Below are 24,770 nucleotides of genomic sequence, written 5' to 3' on the forward strand. Positions count from 1 at the left end.
TATACAATGCTAGGAGCCTGAATTCCCTCTCTGGAAGTTTTTCCTTTTCAGTGTTCAAACCATGTTCTAGGGACTTCCCTGGAGGTCCAATAGTTAAGATGCTGCACTTCAGAGAATACTGGACTAACTGTGTTTTGGGGAAGATGGGATTAGAAAGCTTGCAAGGCAAAAAATGCTCCCCAAGAGAAGGATGGCTGGGTATACATGGGAGGGAAGAGACCTGCTGAAGTCAGGGGATGTGTGACTGATAGTTATGGAACCACTCGCATTAACAAGAAATTAAAAAAAAAAAAAAAAAAAAAAAAAAAAACCCAAATTAGGGAGAAGAAGCTGAGCTCCGTGAGGCTGAGGACAATCTGAGGGTCTCGGAGGACCTCTAAGAAAAATGCCCAACGGGTCTCTGGAGAGGCAAAACTAAATCTCAGGAAGGAGACTGCGGCTGAAGACTGAAGACAAAGATGAGGAAGCCATGGCAGAAAAGAGGCTGGAAGGGACAGCCTAAAGGATTTTCTGTCATGTACTCCTTCACCTTAAAATACTTTCATGTAGAAAGAAGGATCTGAGAATGACTCACTGAGCCTAACAAGGTAAATGAAATACTGGTGACTCAGACATGGAAACCATAAATAAATATCTGGAAATGGTCTCCTGACCACTCCTCAGAGAAACCAAATGGAAGCTGTTTTTCCAAGATTTGAAATAGACCTTGCCAGGTTAGAGGGATTCTACCCCAAACTCCCTGCAAGGTGAGTGGGAGTGTGGGTGGGCCAGCACCCAGAATAGAGATAGGAAGTTATTGTTGATTTGTGACGTTATCATCAGGGGCAACTCTGGAGTGGACAGTTGACAGCACAACGGGAACTCCGTCTGGACTGGTCAAGCACAGGAATGAGGAGATAGGAGAGGAGCAACGACCCTAGGTCACAACAAGAGGGTGTGAAGCAGATCTTGGTGACCTTCCATGAGTCACAGAATGGGCTGAGACCCCAGAACCCATCCGATCCTGCCCCCAGGGCTCCTGGGAGCCTGTGAAAGGCCTCCTCCATGAACTCTGGAGGCGGCAGTTTCAGTCAACTCTTAGCTTCACCTCACCTGCGGACCCTCCCCCACACCAGTCACACTAATATTCCTTAAGCCTCTCAAACTCCCTTCCACATCTGAGCTCTGCTTTGTCAGGGAATGTCTGACGGGAGGACTCCTACGTGCTGTCTCTCATGAGTCCTTTGTCCCTCTTCAAGCGGAACAGCACGCTGCTCCCAGGGACTGAGGTCACTGTGTGAGGCAGGCTTGGGTCTCCTTTAGTGAACATTCTCTTTAGGGCAAAACAGCTTAGTCTCCTTCCCCTTTCTTGAGATGTGGATTGCCTCCTGGCCTTGTGACTAACATTACCCCTCGTTCCCTTGGTAACGGTTGCTGTACGATTGGTTTTCTGATCTCTATCATTCCCGAAAGAAGCTTCTTGTACCACAGCCTATATATACTCATAGAAAAATCATTAAAGCACCTTTGCTCCATCAGAGCTTATGTCCCCGGGTCTTTTTTTTTGTCTCTCTCTCTCTTTCTCTCTTTTACTTTTTTATCGTCGACTCTGTACCGCCAGGTTCCGGTCCATTAAAGGACCCCAACACTGCTTCAGTCTCACAGGGAACCCTCTCTGGCAAATGACTGAGGAAGGAAATATCTGAGCCTGGTTGACAGATGAGTTGGCACCACCTGCTGGTACAAGCTCACAGGGGACAACTGTATAGTCAGAGGTGGCCCAGAGAAAGTAGGGAGGGAAATTCCCTGTAGGCAGAACTTTGAGCAGTGGTCTCAGTCCAGAAGGAGAATTGTCCTGAGGTAAGGCATTTATACTGTCACCATGTATATTAACTATATTTTCATATTTTCTGTATTCTTATTTTTAGATTTTTCTGGATGTGAATCATTTTTAAAGTCTTTACTGAATTTGTTACAATATAGTTTCTGTTTATGACTGCAAGGTATTTTGGCCACAAGGCATGTGGGATCTTAGCTCCCCAACCAGGAACTGAACTTGCATTCCCTGCATTGGAAGAAGTCTTAACCACTGGACCACCAGGGAAGTCCCATTTTCTGTGTTCTTGATGTTGTAACATCTGGGGTCTTGCTGACTGGAGAGTCTGCCTCTCCTGTGACTAGCTAATTCATAGTGATGGTAAATTTCTTATCCCAGAGCAAATCTGCAAACTGAGCAATCTGGGGTCCATACTACAAACCACCTACTTTATGGAGCTCTCACAGGTTGAGCTAATATTTCCCAGCCCTAATCTTGTGGGGCCAGCTGCCAGATAACTGGAAGCAGATCCCATACCCCAGAGCCTGCTAAAATTATTCAAACTAGCCAGTCATAAGATTGCTTACTCTGCTTTGCCTTGAATTCCCCACAGAAACTGTAATAAAGGTCAATGCCCATGTTTTCCCCTTGCTCTCCCTCTAACTCCTAACTGGCCCTGGTGCTTCTCCAGTGGCCCTGCATGATATGCTGAACCTCCTACTTCCAAGGAATTGTGAGTAAAAATGTCTTCCTCCATGAGTCATTTCTGTGTCTGCATGCCTTACCATAGCTGATTAAAACAAATCTGGGATACATTTTAAAACACCAGGTAAGAGTCTGGATAGATGATGAGGTGCTTGGAAGGGACAAGACTGAGAATTTGGTGCTGAGGTGGTTTAGAAATTATGTGGATGGGTCCACAGAATGCAGATATTTGTGGCTCACCAGAAGGTCCCAATGGCAGAGGAGGCTCTTGGTCATCAGGTGGATGAGATGACCAGTTCTGTCAATGTCTGTGAGCCTTTGACTTCAGGCATGATATTGCTTGATCAATGGGCTCATGTAGCAGTGGTCATGTGGACAGAGGAAACACACTAGCTCAGCAATGTGTATTTCTCTCACCAAGGATGACCTGGCCATGACCACTGCTCAGACAGCAAGTTGCCAACAGCAGTGACTAAGCATCTCCAGGATGGTACCATAACTCAAGGCACCAGCCAGCCTCCTGGGAGCAGGCCATCATACCAAGCCCCTTCCTTCATAGAAAGGGTAGCACAGAGTCTTTCTGGAATATTCATTTATTGGGCATATGGGCTTGCTTTTCCCACTGCCATGTTTCTGGCATCCACACAAGAAACTGTGGACTCCATTGAGTGTCCTTCTCATTTTGATGTATTCCACCCAACATTCCCATGAGAGGAGCCTGGCAGGTCCGTGGTGTCATAAAGAGTCAGACACGACTGAGCACACACACACACACCCAACACTGCCTCTGACCAAGGGCCCTCTTTTACAGTCAAAGAAATGCAACAATAGGCTGATGTTTTGGGGAATCTCTGATCTAATCATGTATCCCAATGCCCAGAAGCAGCTGGCCTTATACAATGCTGCAGGAGCTTCGGAGAGTGCCAGAAAAGAGCCAGGTGGTAATTAGCATTCTGGGAAGTTGCTATGCTCTCCTAGACAATGCAATTTCCTCTCTCAACTAGTGACCAACACATGGTACTACATCTTAGCCAGAATCTAAAGGTTCAGGAACCAAGGAAATGAGGGTGGTGGTTCTTAGAATTAGGCCTAATGCTAGCTCCCTGCAATTCAAAATATGGTTCATGAGATTGCAACATTGGAATCCCCAAGGAGTTTGTGAGAAATGTAGAATCAATTTGTCAGAAGTGTAGCATTTCAGGTCCCACTCCAGAGCTAATGGATCAGTTCTACATTTTAATAAAACTCTCTGCTTATTCATACACATGTTAAAGTTTGACAATCATTGGTCTAACCCACTCAAAACACTGCAATTCTCACCCTCAAACTTCTGAGTTCTGGTTTTTAATAATTTTAGTACTTGATGGATGGATGCTTCCACCAGGGATATAAAATGGTTCTGATGAAGTAGAAGCAGAGACTAGAAGGTCACCTGGCCATTTCAAGACCACTATGTCACTAGGAAACAGATAGTAAAGGGCTTATGGACTGCAAGAAGATCCAATCAGTCCATCCTAAAGGAAATCAGTCCTGAATATTCATTGGAAGGACTGATGCTGAAGCTGAAACTCCAATACTTTGGCCACCTGATACAAAGAGCTGACTCATTTGAAAAGACTCTGATGCTGGTCTTTTCAAGATTGAAGGTGGGAGGAGAAGGGGACAACAGAGGATGAGATGGCTGGGTGGCATCACCAACTCAATGGATACGAGTTTGAGTAAACTCTGGGAGTTGGTGATGGACAGGGAGGCCTGGCATGCTGCAGTCCATGAGGTCGCAAAGAGTCAGACACAACTGAGTAACTGAACTGAACTGAACAGAACAGGGCTTTTGTAGGGTAACTGATACTGCTTATGAAGGGGAACTAGAGTTGCTATTATACCATGTGGTGGGAAGGAGGTTGGATGGAGGTTAAGAATCTTTTAGGGCAGCCATCCCCAACCTTTTTGACACCAGGGACCAATATCAATTTCTTGGAAGACAATTTTTCCATGGATGGGGGTTGGCGGGTGGTTTCAGGATGGTTCAAGTACAGTAGGGTTCATGCTCTTATGAGAATCTAAAGCCACTGCTGATCTGATAGGAGGTGGAGCTCAGGCGGTAATGTGAGAGATGGGGAGCAGCTGTAAATACAGATGAAGCTTCACTCGCTTGCCCACTGCCCACATCCTGCTGTGTGGCCTGGTTGCTAACAGGCCATGAATACAGGTTTGTGGCCTGGGGGTTGGGAACCTCTGCTCTTAGCGGATCTGCAAGCATCGTTTTGTTCAGGGGTAAAAGTCAATGGATCATTACCACAAGCCTCCAGAAGCAAGACTACTAAGGCCTCAGACTCCCCAGGAATGAAGATTTAGGCCACAACCTTGGAGAAGAGAAGAGGGCTTCCCTGGTGGCTCAGATGGTAAAGAATCTGCCTGCAATGCAGGAGACCTGGGTTCAAACCCTGTTGGGAAGATCCCCTGGAGAAGGAAATTGCAACCCACTCCAGGATTCTTGCCTGAGAAATTCCATGGACAGAGGAGTCTGGCAGGCTACTGTCCATGAGGTTGCAAAGAGTCCAACACAACTGAGCCACTAACAATAACACTTGGAGAAGAAACCACACTCACTAAAGTTGAAGGCACAGGGAGCATGGACTGGATGGTGGAAAAGGAAAGTAACAGGAAAAGCTGTGAAAGACTTTGGAATGGGTATCCTGTGGACTGCTAGGTGCTAGCCAGAGCAGCCTCCTGAATTATTTTAACTCTGCAGGTGTGCTGTTTTACAATATCTTTGAGTTATTTTCCAACTTTGTGAGTGACCGAAAACTGACTGCAATGCAGATAATTTAGTCTATAGAGGTGAACAATAATTTTGTCCAGTGGAGATACAACTGGGTCCAATGATCACATTTCCCAAGAAATCAGTTGAATATCTATGAACAAACATTTCATCATATCTCATTGCTTATATATGTATCTGTTCTTTGGAGTCTCCTTTGGACTGTTTTCTTTTTTAACACCTTATTGGTTCCCACATTACTCAGTGAGTTAAATAAAACTTTCAACATGTGTTAATTTTATATTTGTATAAGAATCATGATTTCACCCCTTTTTAAATTCAGTCAGTTCAGTCGCTCAGTCGTATCCGACTTTTTGCGACCCCAGGGACTGCAGCACGCCAGGCCTCCCTATCCATCACCAACTGCCAGAGTTTACTCAAACTCATGTCCATTGAGTTGGTGATGCCATCCAACCATCTCATCCTGTGTCATCCCCTTCTCTTCCTGCCTTCAATCTTTCCCAGCATCAGGGTCTTTTCAAATGAGTCAGCTCTTCACATCTGGTGGCCAAAGTATTGGAGTTTCAGCTTCACTATCAGTTCTTCCAATGAACATTCAGGACTGATTTCCTTTAGGATTGACTGGTTGGATATCCTTGCAGTCCAAGGGACTCTCAAGAGACTTCTCCAATACCACAGTTCAAAGGCATCAATTCTTTTGTGCTCAGCTTTCTTTATAGTCCAACTCTCACATCCATACATGATCACTGGAAAAACCACAGCTTTAACTAGATGGACCTTTGTTGGCAAAGTAATGTCTTTGCTTTTTAATATGCTGTCTAGGTTTGTCATAACTTTTCTTCCAAGGAGCAAGCATCTTTTAATTTCATGGCTGCAGTCACCATCTGCAATGATTTTGGAGCCCAAGAAAATAAGGTCTGTCACTGTTTCCACCATTTCCCCATCTTTTTGCCATGAAGTGATGAGATCGGATGCTATGATCTTAGTTTTCTGAATGTTGAGTTTTAAGCCAACCTTTTCACTCTCCTCTTTCACTTTCATCAAGAGGCTCTTTAGTTCTTTTTTGCTTTCTGCCATAAGGGTGGTGTCATCTGCATATCTGAGGTTATTGATATTTCTCCTGGCAATCTTGCTTTCAGCTTGTGCTTCATCCAGCCCATCATTTCTCATGATGTACTCTGCATATAAGTTAAATGAGCAGGGTGACAATAAACAGCCTTGACGTACTCCTTTCCCAATCTGGAACCAGTCTGTTGTTCCATGTCCAGTTCTAACTATTGCTTCCTGACCTGCATATAGCTTTCTCAAGAGGCAGGTCAGGTGGTCTGGTATTCCCATCTCTTTCAGAATTTTCCACAGTTTGTTGTGATCCACACAGTCAAAGGTTTTGGCATAGTCAATGAAGCAGAAGTAGATGTTTTTCTGGAACTCTCTTGCTTTTTCGATGATCCAGCAGATGTTGGCAATTTGATCTCTAGTTCCTCTGCCTTTTCTAAATCCAGCTTGAACATCTGGAAGTTCATGGTTCACGTACTGTTGAAGCCTGGCTTGGAGAATTTTGAGCATTACTTTACTAGCATGTGAGATGAGCGCAATTATGCGGTAGTTTCAGCATTCTTTAGCACTGCCTTTCTTTGGGATTGGAATGAAAACTGAATTTTTCCAGTCCTGTGACCACTGCTGAGTTTTCCAAATTTGCTGGCATATTAATAAAAGACATACATACAAGTATGAACTCATGGCCACTGACTTAAATAAGGACTCTAGCTTCTATTCATATTTTCTTTCATTCTATGTCATGTATAGATTTACATATTTTAACTAATCTTATTTTTATTTATTCTCCTTCTCCCCTTAACATAGTAAATGGGCTCTGCCAGTGATGGTTCACTTGACAATTTAATTTTTAGAGTGTTGACTATTAAGGTTAGATCCTGTCAGAGCCAGAAGAGAGAGGACTTTGCCAGAGATATGGATCTGAAGCGGGACTCAAATGAAGAAATTTGGATTTGGCAAGTATATGGTATAGAATTCTTATTGGAAGAATTTGTTTTGTTTTGGGGTGAAGCAGAAAAAAATAACTTTGTTGCTTTGCGAGGCAAAGGGGGACACAGTGGGATTGTGCCTCTCAAAACTGTGTGTCCCAACCTGGAAAGAACTGGTGAGGAGTTTTATTCTGGCCTCAAGTGGTCTCCTGATCTTCTCTGAAGAATACTTCATCAAGGGTGTTCTATCTTCCACTTGTTCTGGAAGGATTTTTTTTAAAGCCAAAACCTAGGTAAAGGAGTGGATGTAGATGTTGTGCAGCCCAAGAAATAACTGTAATATAGATCACTATATAGTTTAATATATATAATATACAGGCATATCTCCTTTTATTGTTTTTTTTTAAATGCTCTTTGCAGACACTGAGTTTTTTCACAAATTGAAAATTTGTAGTTAAGCAGATATACTGGCACCATTTTTCCAACAGTGTTATTTTTGAACAAGGGTGTATATAGTTTCTTAGACATAATGTTATTATACACCTAACAGACTATAACATAGTGTAAACACAAGTTCTGTATGCTCTAGGAAACTAAAAAGTGCATGTGACTTGCTTTTTGGTGATACTCATTTTATTGTTGTAGTCTGAAATCAAACATGCAGTATCTCTGAGGTGTAGGATGTGTGTGTATATATATTTTTAAAACTACTAGCATCCAGGGACTTCTCTGGCAGTCTCCTGGTTTGTACTGCAGGGACACATGTTCAACCCCTAGTCAAGGGACTAAGATCCTGCATGCCTCATGGTGTGCCCCGAAAAATTATGAACTACTAGCATCCAAAGCCTTCTAATCTGGAGGGCATCTCCCAGCATGTGGGTCTTTATGGAAGGCAAAGTCTATTACCCAGAGTTGGAAAACTCAAATGTCCCTATCCAGGGTTTTGAATCTTCATGGGATGTTCCAAAGGCATGGACAGCTGGCAGCCAATTTGGTAGTGGCCACCCGGGCAGCAGATTCCTAACCAGACCCTTCCTGCAGCACAAGCTTGGCCATCATCCAGCCTTCTCGGACCTTCCCCAATTTCTGAGTATCTTTCCCTAGCCTTCTAGTTAATTCTATGAAAGTGTTAGTCGTTCAGTTGTGTCTCTTTTCGACCCAGTGGACTATAGCTCTCCAGGCCTCTCTATCTGTGTAATTCTCTAGGTGAGAAACTGGAGTGGGTTGCCATTTCCTCTTCCAGGGACCCTCCCAACCCGGGGATCAAACCCAGATCTCTTGCACTGCATGCAGATTCTTTACTGTCTGAGCCACCAGGGAAGCCCTACAAATTCCTTTCTGTTGAAGCATTTGCCCCTCAAACCATGACTAGTGTAGTAAGTTTGGAAAGACATAAAAAGCTATGACTGTCGAGAGCAGTGTCTCTCAAATTAAGGATCTTGTTAAAAATGCCGATTTTTGAGTAGAGTTACCTGCACTCCTGAAACTAACACTGTAAATCAACTATACACCAATAAATATTAAAAAACTGAAAGTAAATAAATACAATAAAAATAAATTTAAATGATAATTTTTTTAAATGCCAATTTTTATTTCAGAGGTTTGGGTAGGGCTTGAGATTCCAAGTTCTAACAAGCTCCCAGATGATATGGGATAATGCCAGTCCACAGACCACTCCTTGGGAGCTGAGCTCAGAAGCACTGAATGCTTGCAGGGAAGTGGCTAGAGAGTAGGAAGGCGCAAGATCAGCAAGGTTCGACACTATCTAATGGAGTTCAGACTTGATCCTGCAGGGGATAAGCAGTCATTAAAGGACCCAGGGGGAGTGAGACGAATAGATTTCCATTTCTCGAGGGCTTGTAGACGTGATGTAGACAACAGAGTCTGAGAAGACAGGAGGCGGAGGAAGCAGGGAGGGATCGGGGGGCAGGACAACAGCCTCCACCCCCAGATGTCCTCTTGCGTATCCCCAGAACCTGTGCATATGTCACATTATATGATGAAAGGGACTTGGCAGTTATTAAGTTAAGGGCTTTCAGATGGAAAGATTATCCTGGATTAACCAGGCAGGCCCAGTGTAATCACAGGAATCCTTACAAGTGGAGAACCCTTCCCAGCCAGAGGGAGACGGGATTACAGAAGGATACACAACACTGTGTGTTGTGTGTCAGATACGCAACACTGGTGACCCTGAAGGTGCAGGAAGAGGCTTAAGCCAAGACATGCAGGTGGCCTCCAGGAACTGGAAAAGGCGAGGAAGTGGGCTCTCCCCTACAGCCTCCAAACGGAGGCTTGATTTCAACCAGGGACACCCATCTGACTTGACCTCTATAACTGTGAGATAGCACATTTTTTTGTTTTTGGTTTGGTTGCTTTTAGTCTTTTTATGGCAGGGGTGTGGGGGCAGCTGTACATAGGGCTTGTGGTACCTTTGTTTCCCAACCAGGGATCAAATTTCTGCCCTTGCAATGGAAGCATGGAGTCCTAACCACTGGACCACCAGGGGATGCCTGCACTTGTGTTCTTTCAAGCCACAAAGCTCATGGTAATTTGGTACAGGGGCAATAAAAGAAAAAAAAAAGATATAGGAAGCCACTGGGACATTCAGGTGAACAATGATGAGAGCCTCACTGAAGAGAAAGTATTAGTCTCTCAGTCATGTCTGACGAGTCTTTGAGGCCCCATAGACTGTGGCCCACCACACTCCTCTCTCCTTGGAATTCTCCAGGCAAGAGTACTAGAGTGGGAGGCCACTCCCTTCTCCAATGGATCTTCCCCATTCAGGGATTGAACCCAGGTCTCCTGCACTGCAGGTGGTTTCTTTACTGTCTGAGCCACCAGGGAAGATCTCATTGAAGAGAGAGGGCAGCACAAAAGGGAGACCTGGTTTGAAAGATTATTGGGACGATAGAGAGGGAGGGTCATAGTTACCAGCTGGGTGTGTGGGTGGGGATGGGTGGTGAGGAGAGGCAGGAGTCAGAGGAAGTTTTCAGGTTTCTCTCTCGGACAAAGGGGTCTGTTGGTCAAAAGGAAGGAAAGAAGTGAGTGTGAGTCTGAGTGTGAGAGGATGTGTAAGTGTGCACGCAAGTGTGTGAGTTGAAGGCACGTGAGAGATCCCAGAAAAACGAAGGAGTGTCCCTTAATACCACTGGGCTCTTTCCTTGCAGTTCCATTTTTACCGAGAAACTGGCTAATCTTAACTCTCAAGCTTTCCCTCCTGAGAACAGCACGGCCAACATAAACAGCTGCTCTGCCTGTCAGTTATATTTTTCAGTTTAAATTAATGAATTGCCATTCTAGTCCTACACCAGGCTCCCCTGAGTTTAATCAGGGCAAAACAATTCTCCGGGGTTCACTGTCTCCCAGATAAGTGGGCAGAATTGAGTTTTGTACCCCTGCAAAGCAGAGGATCAAGAAGACCTTGAACAGTGGTGACCCCAGTTTCGCCTCCTTCCTGGGCACAGCGTCCCCACGTCCCTGGCTAGAAGGGGTCGGAGAAAGGGAGGGAGACATGGAGGAGGCTGCCCAGTGCTGTCCCCCAGACCAAGTCAACTAGGAATCATGAAGTTTTGTGCTTGCAACTTCACTGCTATTTATAGTTCACACTCTGAGATTCCTTCACATATGCTTATCCGGGACCCAGCCTCCAGAGGGGACATGTCCCATTTGGATCCCCTGCATGGTACCAAATGCAAGCCAGCCAAGCCGTTCTGGGAAACTCTGAGGGAGTGGAGGTAGGTCTGGCTGAGTTGATCTAGAGGTGGCTGGATCCATCCTAAAGACATCATGGGAAAGCCAAGAAAATAACTTCAGGGCAGGTTACTGCTCTGAGTGATTTCTTTAGCTGTGCCTAACTTGCCAAGTGACCTCTTCTGAGTAAAAGGAGAGCAAAGATCCTTTGCCCCTCCCAATGCTAAGGGCTGGGACTGTTGATATCAACCCACTGCTCAGATGAGGAAATCAAGGCTCTTGGAAGTTAAAGTTCTTATCTAGTATTCTGTCAATCAAACATCGGAGCCAGGGCTTAACTTGTCTTTTGATGACAAAAATCTCTATCCTTTGTACTCTGACTGAGGAGTCTGTCCTCTCTGGGGAGGGACACCCCCCACCCCCCACTCCCCGCAGGTCTTTGTCAATCAGTGGTAGTCTGACGATTCTCCCGCCTGTAGGTGTCCGGAACACGTAGGGCTGTGACTGGGGCACCCAGATCACCCAACAGTGACACAGTCCTCCCACCAGTAAGTCTTTCTGATCCCCTACCTGTGTTTCCAGCCCTTGGCCAGGTGCTGTGGAAGATGGTATAGGAGGTATATGTGGAGGATGGTACAGTCATAGGAGGGTGGTAGCTCCTGTTCTCTAAAAGTTTATAAAGCAACAGTGCTTAGATCGTGGGGTGCTCAAACCACAGAACTGAAATGGGGTTCAGAACCGGGTCTGTTGGACATTAGGATCCGAGTCCCTGCCCCCAGGGCAAGACTGTTTCCCAGTAACATTGCCTTTCGCTCCAGACAAGGAAACTGACACTCAGAGAGATGAAGTCATACTTCCAAGCCCATGGCCTGTGGCCTCTGGCAGCCTCCAACTCTAGCTACCATTTCCTCTTGCCAGGCCTCCCTGCTCTCATCACTTCCACACTCTACTTGTAACATCGCTGTTACTCAGCATAGTAGTTCATTTGTTTAAAATAATGCTTCATTATGTCATGACCACCAGTCAATGAAAAAATTGTGTGAATATGCAATCATCTCTTTTCCTATGGCCTCTACCTCATGACTCTTCTTAAAAGGGTATGGAATCTCCTTTAACCTTGCTAAAGGAGAGGACTCCTGGGTGATATCTGGCAGGGCACTGTACCACCCTGCTCCCAGTACCCACTAAAGAGGGCATCTGCCTTGCCTCCACTTCATGCTCAGCCTCCCCCACTTAACCCCATCATCACCCACCCCACCCACTCAAAAATTGTGCTACTTACATATTCTTTAATGTCCTTTGACTTCACAGCCTTGTAGGAATAATATGCAGGGTAAAGAGTGCCAAATATTAGCCTGGAGGGAAGAGAAAGAGGGAAAAAGTGAGAAATGTGATTTTCATTCATTCTGTTTGATGGAAAACGCTGTCTTCAATGCTAGAGCATCCTCTGAGCTACAGAACATGCTTCTGTGGGGCTTGGGTTGTTTTTCTGAAGGCCCTGAAGCTTTTCTGCTCATGGCTGGGACATGCTTAGGAACCTCTATGACCTGTTACAACTCCACACCCACCCTCCCTCCATCTGTCATTTGGCAACACAGGAGGGTGGTTTGGGGTCATGGAAGCCCAAAATGGAAGGATTGGGGGCTCTGGAGGTGGGAAACCAAGCTGAGCAGCCAAGACCCCTGAAATTAAAGGCCCAGTGGATTTCCCTGGTGGTCCAGTGGATAAGAATCCACCTGCCAATGCAGGGGACACAGATTCCATCCCTGGTCTGAGAAGATCCCACCTGCCATGGAGCAACCACGCCTGCGCACTGAAACTTGTGAAGCCTGTGTACCTAGAGCCTGTGCTCCGAAGCAAGAGAAGCCACCACAAAGAGAAACCCACATACCGCAAGGAGGAGCAGCCCCCACTCTGCAACTAGGAAAGAGTCCTTGCAGCCACGAAGATGGAGCGCAGCCAAAGCTACAAATTAATAATTATGCAGATGTTTTTAAAAGGCCCGATGTTCCTCCTTGCTGCTAGTCCCCATTAGATGCTCTCTTAAGCCCACCTACACCTTGGGCTTCCTTTTCTACCAAAACCACACCACTCCAAGTTTCTTCAAATTTCACCCCCTTCAGACTGGATTTCAGCATCCTGCAGTCAGAATCAGCTGTTCAGTTTGTAAATCCAATCAAACCAACCCTTCCTCCCACCAGACAGCTAAATCCCCACCTTGCATTAACCTGCGTCCTGCTGCTCTGAAGATGTAGAAGCAAAAATAATGACACCAGTGTGACTGTTTGGGCTTCAGCTCTCACTGAGTCATCACACCTGGGGCCATGCACCAGGTCATTAAATAATCAGACTCTGCATAACATAGCTCCACTTGCCCTCATTCTCTCTACTTTGTCCCTTCCCCACCCCCAACAGCCGAGTCTTTGCCTGTTCTGTCCTTTCCTTCTGGAATCTCTGCATCACACCCCCACCGCCCCACCTCCTTCTTTGTCAGGTTGGTGCCTATTCACTCATCAGAGGCCAGCTCCATATGACCTCTTCCTGGAAGCCTTCCCTGAACTCTCCCCCTAAGTTAAATCTTCCCACTACACTCTCAAAGCATGATGTACAATTTGATCAGGGCATGTGATGTTTTGATTGACAGCATCCCCCAATTGGACTCTAAGTGCTTCAGGGCATAGAATGGATCTGTTTTGTTCAAGAGTGTATTTCCAGCACCTACCACATAGGAGACTCAGTAGATACTTTAATAATTATTATTTTAATTTTATTCAGTTATTTATTTTTGGCTGTGCTGGGTCTTCATTGCTGGGCATAGGCTTTTTCTAGTTGTGGTGAGTGGGGGCTACACTCTAGTTGTGGTGCTCGGACTTCTCATTGTGGTGGCTTCTCTTGCTGTGGAGCGTCGGCTCTAGGGCGTGCGGGCTTCAGTGGTTGCAGCTTGCAGGCTCTAGAGCACAGGCTCAGTAGCTGTGGTGCTTAGTTGCCCCGTGGCATGTGGGATCTTCCCAGACCAGGGATTGAACTCATGTCCCCTGCATTGGAAGGTGGATTCTTAACCACTGGACCACCAGGGAAGTCCCCTCAATAGATATTTTTAAATGAATGAATTGACAGGATGCTGGCGCTGGAAGGGTTTCATCCTTTCACCCGACAGGTGAAGTCACCTCTACGTGTCAATTCAGGTGCCAGCTGCTGTACTATCCTGGCTCTGTCCCCACAAGGGCCAGCAACTCATGTGACAACCCTACGGACAGAGCCATGCAAGGAGACACCACACTCAGGAAGCCCAAAGCCATGGCTAGTTCATTGGCGGTGGGGGTGGGGGGGTCATACAGAGAACTCCCATCACATGATATTTATCAAGCAGGGCTTAGTTTTACAATAAGCTGTGGCAGGTAATACCTTGACAGTCCACATTCATCAGGTTTCCATGGAAAAACAGAAAGCTAACTGAACCAAGTCTGTTTCTGGTGCTGAATGGGAAGGAGAAAGGGTTTTGTAACCTTGACTCACACAGGCCCTGCACTAAATGCTCTTTAGACATGAGCTCAGACAGCCTTGGTAACAAGAACCTCGTCCATAGACACGGCACCAAGGCTGGAGCGGCTAGTCCGAGCTTGCCTAGTTCCATGACCAGTAAGGGATAAAGGAGGGGAAGCCAGACTGGCCTCCTCTGTGCCTGACTCCTTACCAACACTGTCTACCACCTTGGAGAGCAGGGCCACACCCTGGGAAGGCTGAAATTGTATCTAAGGAGCTAGATAAGACAGCCAAAGGGACAAAAACATATTCTGAAAGAAAACAAGAAAATTCAAAAAGAGAGGGTGACGTCCACCAACTGTCCAGTGGCTAAGACTCTGCACTTCTAATGCAGGGGTTGTTTGGTCATTCAGTCAAGTCTGACTCTTTGCAACCCAATGGACTGCAGCACGCCAGGCTTCCCTGTCCTTTACCATCTCCTGAAGTTTGCTCAAACTCATGTCCATTGAGTCCAATGCAGGGGGCCCAGGTTCAATTCCTGGTCAGGGATCCCACATACCGCAACTAAGAGTTCGAATACCTCAACTAAAAAAGAATCCTGCATGCCACGGTGAAGATCCAAGATCCTGTGTGTTGCAACTAAGACCTGGTGCAGCCAAACATAATGTCAAAAAATTAATTTAAAAAAAAAAAAAAAGATGGCCACAGTGCCAAAGACACAGGCAGCCCAAGGAAGTCCACTGGGATCTGTCACAAGTCAGCTCAGAGGAGGAGGTTTTCCCAACCTCCCCCCCTCCCCCCGGCCGCTAGCCCCACTTCGCCCCTAAGCAATATTCTCAGATACTCAGGAGAATCTCCCTTCGTCCATGAGACCTTTCCTGACCTCAGCATCCCCTGAAGATTAGGTTCCTGTTCTGTTCTTCACTGCCACACCCTGGATGGTCTCCTTTCTTAGCTCTGATCCATATCACTTGCATCAGTTTTTTCCATGTCTCTCTCTCCCACAAGACAAGTTCCACAAAGTTGACTTGACGTTGTCTGCTTATGAGTCTAACCCACACCCCTTGGGCAGAGGAAGTGCTTGGTAAATATGCGTTTCCTCTGGGAAGTTTCAGAAAGTGGTGAAGCAAGGGTCAGAGCCACCCAAGGGATGGTCATGACTTTGGGGCTGAGGTCTCAGTAGCGAAGAGATGTTGGACAGCACCAGGCTGCTTCAGCAAAGCCTCCAGCACAAGGTCACAGGCCCCAGAGAAACAAACACGACCTCCTTTGGCACAGAGGCCCTGGTCAATAGTCACGTCTGCCAGGACAGAGGAGCCTGCAATGCTGCAGTCCATGGGGTCACCAGGAGTCAGATGCGACTGAACAACAAGCAAGGCCGAACAATAGCAACGGCCAGGAGGGTGTCCAGCCCCTGCCTTGAGGCAGCGTGTGAGCTGCAGGAGAGATAGGTGGAAAGTGCATCTTGACCTGACAACCCATGGATCAGCTCTTCTGTGAACCCCAAAGGCCAGCGACACCCCCCGAGTGGACAGAGAGGTGGAAAGCCTCACGAGGGCCAAGACAAAGGAGGCCTGTGCTCCATCTGCCTGGGGGACTCAGGTGTGAATGGCTGCCAGCATCCCCCCACCTGGCTCTCGTTTGACAGCACAGGGACAGCAAGACAAATGTGCCTGTGCTTTCCAGTCTCCAAAAGCTCAGAAACACCGGCATGTAAGGGACTAGACACAGTATTTCACTGCCCAGAGGAGGGAGAATGGAATGAAAAGGGCAAGTTCTAAATCTATTTTGGAGAAAAAAATAAATGAAGCAGGTCCATGCCAAAGGGGTTTGGGATTGATGTCCATTCAGAGCAAGTCCCACTGGCCAGGCCCTTCTCTTTCCCCGTCTCCCTCAGCTTCGGACCTAACCCTAACCTCCTGGCCAGTGGCTGTTCCCCACTGAGCCACGCTTGCAGGCTTACAACGTGTCACTTCCTGGGACTTCCCTGGTAATGAGTGGGTAACAGGCAGGAAGGCCAGGGGTCTCCAAAGGGAGGAAATAGGCTGCAAGTGTCAGACATTTTTTCTCTCTCTCTTAATCGGCAGGAGGAAGCAAACAAGTGTTGGATTTTTTTCCCCTTCTCTATACAAATTTTAAAAAGGTTTCTCTTAAAATTCTGTGTTGCCATGACACCTGGTTCTACCTGAACTTAACTTTTCTCAAACCTTGAGCTAACCAATGCACTTTTCTTATGGAAATGTTTGTCTTAAGCTATGTTAATGAGCTATGAATTTACCCTAGACACTGTCTTTCAAACCTGTATATTTAACGCATACATTGATCTCCTAATCTGTTAATGAAACTATATATTTACTTGGAAACCTGCCTTTCTTCAAGATTCAAGTCAATAATTTTATGGCCCAGGATAACTCACCTAGTGCCAATGTTATCTCAAAATGAATATTGTGGGTGAGGGGCCTGGTGCCACTCTGAGTTTTGAGACATCTCCTTTCTATAATTAACAGCTTGCCAGTAGCTATATAACATCTGGCTAAAGACTAGCAGGGGGGCACTCTTTCTACCCCCTTCTGATGTCTATGTCAGAAGCTTCCTCTATCTCTCTTATAGTTTAATAAAACTTAATTATACAAAAGCTCTGAGCGATCAAGACTTGTCTTTGTCACTGGCCCCGGACTGAATTCTTCTCTTCCAGAGGCCAAGAAGCGTCTTTCGTGGCTCAGCAACAACCTTTCAGTAGGCCAGTGGCTAAGATTTCATGCTCTCATAGCAGGGGGCCCAGGTTCTATCCACAGTCAGGGAACTAGATCCCACATGCCATAACTAAAGAGTTTGCATGCTGCAACTAAAGATGGAAGATCCTGCATGTCACAACTAAGACCCAGTACAACCAAAAGAATAAAAATAAATAAACTTTGTTTTAAAAATGTGTGACTTCCTATTGGTTACCTCTTCTTCAATTTTTAAAAAATTTATTTATTTGGCTGTGTCAGGTCTTACTTGCAGCATCCGAACTCAGCTGCGGCTAGTTCCCTGACCAAGGGAGCTTGGAGTCTTAGCCACTGGACCACCAGGGAAGTCCCCCAGCTTGCTCTTCTGCCTACATCTTAGTGCATGACCTTCCCACAAATCCACACCTTACCAACACTCCCCCCACCAAGTCTCACTAATCCTTTAAGACCATCTCAACAGAGCCACTTCTGTGAGTCTTTGATCAGTTGTCTCTCAGGATTTTCTTGACACATGTTAAGTCTCTTACAGCTCTTATGTAGTAGTTTTAATAATAAGACATTAAAAATAATGATATTAAAATCACTGAGTGTTCACCCATGCCAGGCACTGCTCTATAGGCTATCTATTCTCTCAGTCCTCTCAACATCAACAGGATAAGAATTCTTGTAGTGTTAGTTGCTCGATCATGTCCGACTCTTTGTGACCCCACGGACTGTAGCCCACCAGGCTCCTCTGTCCATGGAATTCTCCAGGCAAGAATACTGGAGTGGGTTGTCAATCCCTTCTCCAGGGGATCTTCCCGACCCAGGGATCAAACCGACGCTTCCTGAATTGCAGGCAGATTCTTTTTCATCTGAGCCACCAGGGAAGCCCTAAGAATTCTTGTGCTTAGGTGCTCAGTCGTATCTGACTCTTTGCGACCCCATGGACTGTAGCCCGCCAGGTTCCTCTCTTCCATGGGATTCTCCAGGCAAGAACATCAGAGTGGGTTGCCCTTTCTCTCTACAGGGAAGAATTCTTACTACTCCATTTTACAGATTAGGACACTGAGGCTTACAGGGACAAACAGCCAGGAGCTGAGCTGGAATGTGACCCAGGCAGCCTGACAACAGGCTGACTGTCTTCTCCCAGGGCGGCCTGTGCTGACTGGGTCAGACCATCCAGGCCTAGGGGATTAGTGGGGTCCGCAGCACATGACACAGCCCCTGCCCAAGTGGGTGCTGGACGAATGTCTGATGGATGAATAAATATCAAACAACTGCAACCTCTCTCCAAGGAACTTCAGCCCACTTCATATTTACATAACTCTCTCTACAAGGTCAAGAGAAAAGCTGTACAATACTTAGGAGGAATAAAGCCACTTAAGTGCTTAAGGTTGGCTCAAGAGTGGGAAGGAAGGCTTGAGTGCCTTCTGTAGAGGGGAAACGAGGCTCTGTGCTCACACACTCCACCTGGTTGTCTATGAACGGAGTCCCACCCGGTGCTCCAGAGCCACAGAGCTCTGCACCCACCCACCCTCTGCCCACGGCCATTTACCACTCCCCGGAAGCCCCCAACCCAACCTGCTGCCTCCATGTATCTGCTTGCCGCATCCCTGCTATCTTGCTCTTCATTCCTCCCCTTGCTCCAAACTAGGGGCCTTCATCAGGATTACCTCCTTCGCTTTCCCCCAGCTGCAGGGGGCGCGGTCATTGGGCCTCCTGTGAACACTAACCTCTGAGACAGCAGTTCCCAACTGGGAGTGGGACATCTGGGCAACAGCTGGAAACATGCAGGTCATCATAACTCAGAGAACGCTACTGGCATCTCATAGGGGGAGGCCTGGGATGCTGTTCAACATCCTACAACACACAGGACAGGCCCCCAAAGCTGATCGCGTCCATAACATCAGAAGTGCCAAGGTGGAGAAACCCTTGTCTAGGTGCTGTTTTTCAATCCTTGGGCCCTGCTCCTTTCCTTCAGCTTAAATGACATAAGATAACTGCTTTGAGCAGGATCCAGGGGCCTCTCTTCTTTCTCCAGTTAACTTCCAAGGAGTAAAATTTCCTAAGAAGAAAGGGCTTCCCAGGTGGCACTAGTGGCAAAGAACCTACCTGCCAATGTAGGAGATATAGAGACTCAAGTTCAATCCCTGGGTTGGGAAAATCCCCTGGGGGAGAGCATGGCAACTCACTCCAGTGTTCTTGCCTGGAGAATCCCATGGACAAAGGAGCCTGGCAGGCTACTCTAGTAGCCACGGCCCGTCCATGGGGTCACAAAAAGTTGGACACGACTGAAGCGACTTAGCACAGCATAAGAAGAGAGGTAAGAGGTCTGTTGAAAGCCTGACTGAGCCCCACTGAGCCCCTCACTGGGCTCACCAAGCCAAACAACAGCGGAGGGTCCAAGAGGGTGAGCCCACGCCTGATCTCATCTTGGCCAAGTCCACAGGCTCCCCCCCTCAACAGTCAGTCAGCCCTGCTTCCAGCCACCCCACCATTTCCCAGCTATGCTGGGACCCCAGCACTAGCAGCAATATGCACCCTTGGCACTGATGCAAAATATACAATTTCTGATTATCGTCCTATGTAGGTTTTTCTATGAAAGTTTATGAATCCATTTTTTAAAATATTTACTTATTTTTATCTATCTATTTGGCTGTGTTGGGTCTCAGTTGCAGCACACAGGATCTTAGATCTTCATCGTGGCATGAAGGATCTTTAGCTGCAGCATGAGAACTCTTAGTTGCAGCATGTGAGATCTAGTTCTCTGACCAGGGATTGAACCTGGGTCCCCTGGATTGGGAGCATGGAGTCTTAGCCACTGGACCACCAGGGAAGTCCCTACAAATCAGTTTTGATTACTTTCCAAGAGAATTAATTTCCAAGACCATTTTTACTTTCTACTGTCACACAAGGGTCCTCCTTGGTGCTAGAGTGCCTACTGGCATTTCAATAAATATGCTATAAGTTTTAAGATGGAAAAAACTTAAAACAGGAGAGAGAGACCTGAAGTCTCCTATATGCACTCTTTTCTCATATTTTTCTTTCTTTCCTTCCCCCAAATAACCTCCTGAATTCAGTGTTTCTCATTCTATTTCTCATGAATATTTTGCTAACTCTGTAAGCCATGCTGAAACAGACAAAAATGTATTTCTATTTAAACATTATATAAATGGAATCACACTATATGTATTCCATTGAAATCTTTCTTCATTCAAACTTATGGTTTTGAAATTTTGATCCATACTGAGACTTGTCTTTCTAGATCTTTTTTGTTGTTGTGTTGGGTCTCCATTGCCGTACACAGGCTCTCTAGTTAGTGTATGGGATCTTAGTTCCCTGACAGGAGATCAAACCCACATCCCTTGCACTGTAAGGCAGATTCTTTTTTTTTTAATTAATTAATTTCTTTTAATTGGAGGCTAATTACTTTACAGTATTGTAGTGGTTTTTGCCATACATTGACATGAATCAGCCATGGGTGTCCATGTGTTCCCCATCCTGACCCTCCCTCCCACCTCCCTCCCCATCCCATCCCTCAGGGTCATCCCAGTGCACCAGCCCTGAGCACCCTGTCTCATGCATTGAACCTGGACTGGCGATCTGTTTCTGGAAGGCAGATTCTTAACCACTGGATGACCAGGGAAGTCACTCTAGCTTACTGTAAACCTCTGTACACTATTTCATTATGTGAATTTATCACAGCTTATTTACCCATTCTATTGATGCATATTTAGGTCCTTTCCAAGTTGTCACTATTACAAACAGAGCCAGAATGAACATTCTTATACAAGTCTCCCTGGGCACATGTGACTTACTCTAGGGTTTTACACACAGTGTGGAACTGCTGAGTTGCAGGGCACAGCACCTTCTTCCAGACAATGCCAAACCACTCCCCAGAGAGGTTATACCAGCCTCTACTCCTTCCTGCAGTATAAACGAGTTCTGATGTTCTCCATTATTATTATTATTTTTGGTTGCGCTAGGTCTCCAATGCTTCACTTGGGCTTTCTCTAGTTACAATGAGGAGGGGGCTACTCTTCATTGCAGTGAGTGGGCTTCCCATTTCAGTGGCTTCTCTTGTTACAAAGCACTGGTTCCAGGCACACAGCCTTCAGTAGAAGCATGCAGGCTCAGCAGTTGTGGCACATGAGCCTAGTTGCTCTGTGCCATGTGGAATCTTACCGGACTAGGGATCAAACCTGTTCCCCTGTATCAAAAAGTACAGGATTCTCCATTCTTGAAAAACTAATACAGTCAGATTTAAAATTTTTTTGCCAATCTGAAGGATGTGAAACAGTATCTCAAGTTTGTTTTAATCCATATTTCCTCAATTGCAAGTGAAGTTGATTAACATTTTATGCCTCTTGGCCATTTGGCCCCCTTAACTGAATTATTGATATTGCTTCCCTCCCCCACCCTACTCAGTTCTTTATCTTTTTCTTACTGATTTTTAGGACTTCTTTGTGAATTCTGGGTATAAATTATGCCTCGGACATATAGATTGCAAACATCTTTTCCCAATAAAAGGCCCTTTTAACTTTCTTTGCTGTGGTCCCTTCTGCTGTACAGAAGTTTTAAATTTTAAATAATAAATATATCAGCCTTTTATAGCTTGCTTTTTTAGAGCTTGTTGAGGAAATCCTGGCCACATATATCTTCTCATAAAAGTTTTTCAGGTTCACTTTTTCACTATTAGGTTTTAATTCATCTGGAACTTATCTTTATGTATGTTATGAGTTAGGGATTCAACTTCATGCTTTTTCGTAAGGATCCCAACTGTTCTAATAAAAATTACCAAATTCTTTCCCACTGATTTTCAATTCTACCATCACATGTAATGTTTTCTAATATGTATAGATATTATTTCAGTTCTCCATTCCCTTACCCTGGTCTACCAACCAACCATGCACCTATACCACAGGGTATTAATTTCCACAGCTTTACAATAAATCCTGATATTCTTTTTAAAAAATATTTATTTATTTGGCTGCGCTGGGTCTTAGTTGTAGCATATGGGATCTTCAGTTTTCATTGCAGCATGCAGGATTTAGCTGCAGCATGCAAACTCTTAGTTGTGGCATGTGGGATCTAGTTCCCTGACCAGGGATCGAACCTACATTGGGAGCACAGTGTCTTAGCCACTGGACCACCAGAGAAGTCCCCTAAACCCTGATATTCTTAACGTTGTCTTGCCTATTCTTAGCCCTTAGATTTTCTATACGAATTTCATGACAGCTTGTCAAGTTCCATGAAAAACTTCATCTATTCTGATTGAGAGTACACTGAAACTACAGCTTTACTTGGGAAGAGTCACCATCAGGTTTCCTTTTCATGAACATGGTCCCTTCCACTGAGTCTTCCTCACCGTCTTTTCAAGATATGCTGCAGATTTCTCTATAAAGACCTTGGACTTGTTTTGTTTTCTTTATTCTTAAGTATATATTTCAAGAGGTTTTTTTTATGGTATTATGAGTTTTTAAAATTAGATTTTCTCTTGGTTTTTAATGTTATACAGGAATGCCATTGGTTTTCCATGTGGATCTCAGAACCACTCAACTTGCTGCAATCAAAAGCATTTGGAGTCCCAAATGCATTACAATTCCATGAAAAAAGCCAAACCCTAAACCAATATACTGTATGATTCAATTTATATGCTATTCTGAAAAAGGAAAGTTTATAAGGATAAAAAAAAAATCAGTAGTTGTGCAAGGACTAGAGATGGTGGGAGAGGTGACTACAAAGTAGAGTGAAAGAATTATGGAAAATGATTTATGGAATCATGAATTTATGGAATCAAGAATTATGGAAACTTCTTATATCTTGACTGCAGTGGTAGCTACATAATTGTCCATTTATCAAAACTCAGAATTCAAACTCACACTTAAAACACTCATACTGGGATTTCCCTGGGCCAATCAAGTGATTAAGAACCTAAGTTTCCAAAGGCAGGGGATACAGGTTCAATTCCTGGTCAGGGAAAAACTAACCCATGTGTGGCCACATGCCACACAATGCAGGCAAAAACTTTTAAAGTAAATAAATAAAATAAAACTAATCAAATTGATTAAAAAAAAAACCTGACCCTAAAAAGAAAAAGCATTGGAAGAATTCACACTCATAAGTGTAAGTGTGTGTGTGTGTGTGTGTGTGTGTGTGTGTGTGTATTAGTGTCCAAAAATGCATAAAGCTGGCCAGGCATTAGCCTCCAAGCTGGACACAACTTCTTGATATTGGAGGGTCCATGTGTGACAAAACAATGATTTGCAAAAAAACATAATACACCTCTAGGGGCTGTTAATACTATAGCTCTGAAAGGACTGTCTTGGACACACTATGGGCCTGGGTGCTACATGCAACTGAGCAAGCCTGATCTTTACCATGCTGTGTAGGGAACATCCTTATTCACAGTGGTTATCCACAAGCCTAAGCTGGGCAGCTTCTCAGGTTGGGCGCAGAGCTCAAGGTTCCCATGGCACGGCAAACCAGCTGGGCTCTGGTTGCCATGGGTCCCACCCCTTGGGCTCCTGCTTCTGTTTACCCACTGTGACCTTCTAAAAGGCTAGAGGGAGAAAACAGGAGAACAGCAGAACTGGCCCACTGGGCATTGGGGCTCCTTGGAGACTATATGACTATGATTTATAAGTTCCTCTTTATTTATTGAATATCCATTAGTTACCAGGGACTGTGCGAACTTCTTTATAAGCAATATCACTATTCATCTTCATATGTCCTATGAGAGAGAAATTGTTTTTCTTACAAGGAATCTCATAAAGGCTGAGCACTGAAGGACTGACGCTTTTGAACTGTGGCACTGGAAATGACTCTTGAGAGTCCCTTGGACTACAAGGAGATCAAATCAATCAATCCTAAAGGAAATCAACTCTGAATAGTCACTGGAAGGACTGATGCTGAAGCTGAAGCTCCAATCTTTTGGCTTGATGCAAAGAATCTTTGGAAAAGACCCTGATGATGGGAAAGAATGAAGGCAAGAGGAGAAGGGGGTGAGAGAGGATGAGATGGTTGGATGGCATTACCGACTCAATGGACATGAGCTTGAGCAAATTCTGGGGGACAGTGAAGGACAGGGAAGCCTGGCGTGCTGCAGTCCATGGGGTCACAAACAGTCAGGCATGACTTAGTGACTGAACAATAGCAAAGCTGATCTCAGCCAAAAATAAACAAATCATGTCCTTCTTTCTCAACGTGGCATGTGATTCTGCTAGCCCCTGCCTATAGACCCTGCTCTTTTTTCTCTTGGTCTCACTGTGTGGCACGTAGAACTTCTCCAAACAGGGATCAAATCTATGCACCCCCACCATGCCCTGCCGCATTGGAAGCACAGAGTCTTAATCACTAGACCATCAGGGAAGTCCTGTAGACTTTCTTTACAGGGTGCTTCAAGTCCAGCTCCTCTCTGCAGACTTGAGACTAACACATACAAAACTGTTCCTGGGGGAACACCCCAGCAAACACCTTATTCTTTTATTTGCTCCTTTGGTCTGCACCACAACCCTCGAGTCAACTGGGGTTCTTTTCACAGTCAATAAAAAAACTGAGGCTCAAAGTGGTTCAGAGACCTGCCAAAGGCCCCTTCCTTATCTGACAAGATTCAA

At 45.4% G+C, this 24,770-nt stretch overlaps 1 protein-coding gene across 9 annotated transcripts in view; it reads right to left on the bottom strand.

The window, feature by feature from the left end:
- REEP1 (receptor accessory protein 1) overlaps positions 1 to 24,770 on the bottom strand; it is a 127,914-nt gene that overhangs the window by 60,118 nt on the left and 43,026 nt on the right. For all 9 annotated transcript variants that reach the window (XM_065929147.1, XM_065929146.1, XM_065929145.1 and 6 more), the window contains exon 2: positions 12,240 to 12,312. In XM_065929147.1, the coding sequence (XP_065785219.1) occupies positions 12,240 to 12,312 (73 nt within the window). The remainder of the gene's footprint in view (positions 1 to 12,239; positions 12,313 to 24,770) is intronic.

The sequence above is a fragment of the Muntiacus reevesi genome, chromosome 3 (genome assembly GCF_963930625.1).
Source record: "Muntiacus reevesi chromosome 3, mMunRee1.1, whole genome shotgun sequence".
Taxonomy (NCBI): Eukaryota; Metazoa; Chordata; class Mammalia; order Artiodactyla; family Cervidae; genus Muntiacus; species Muntiacus reevesi.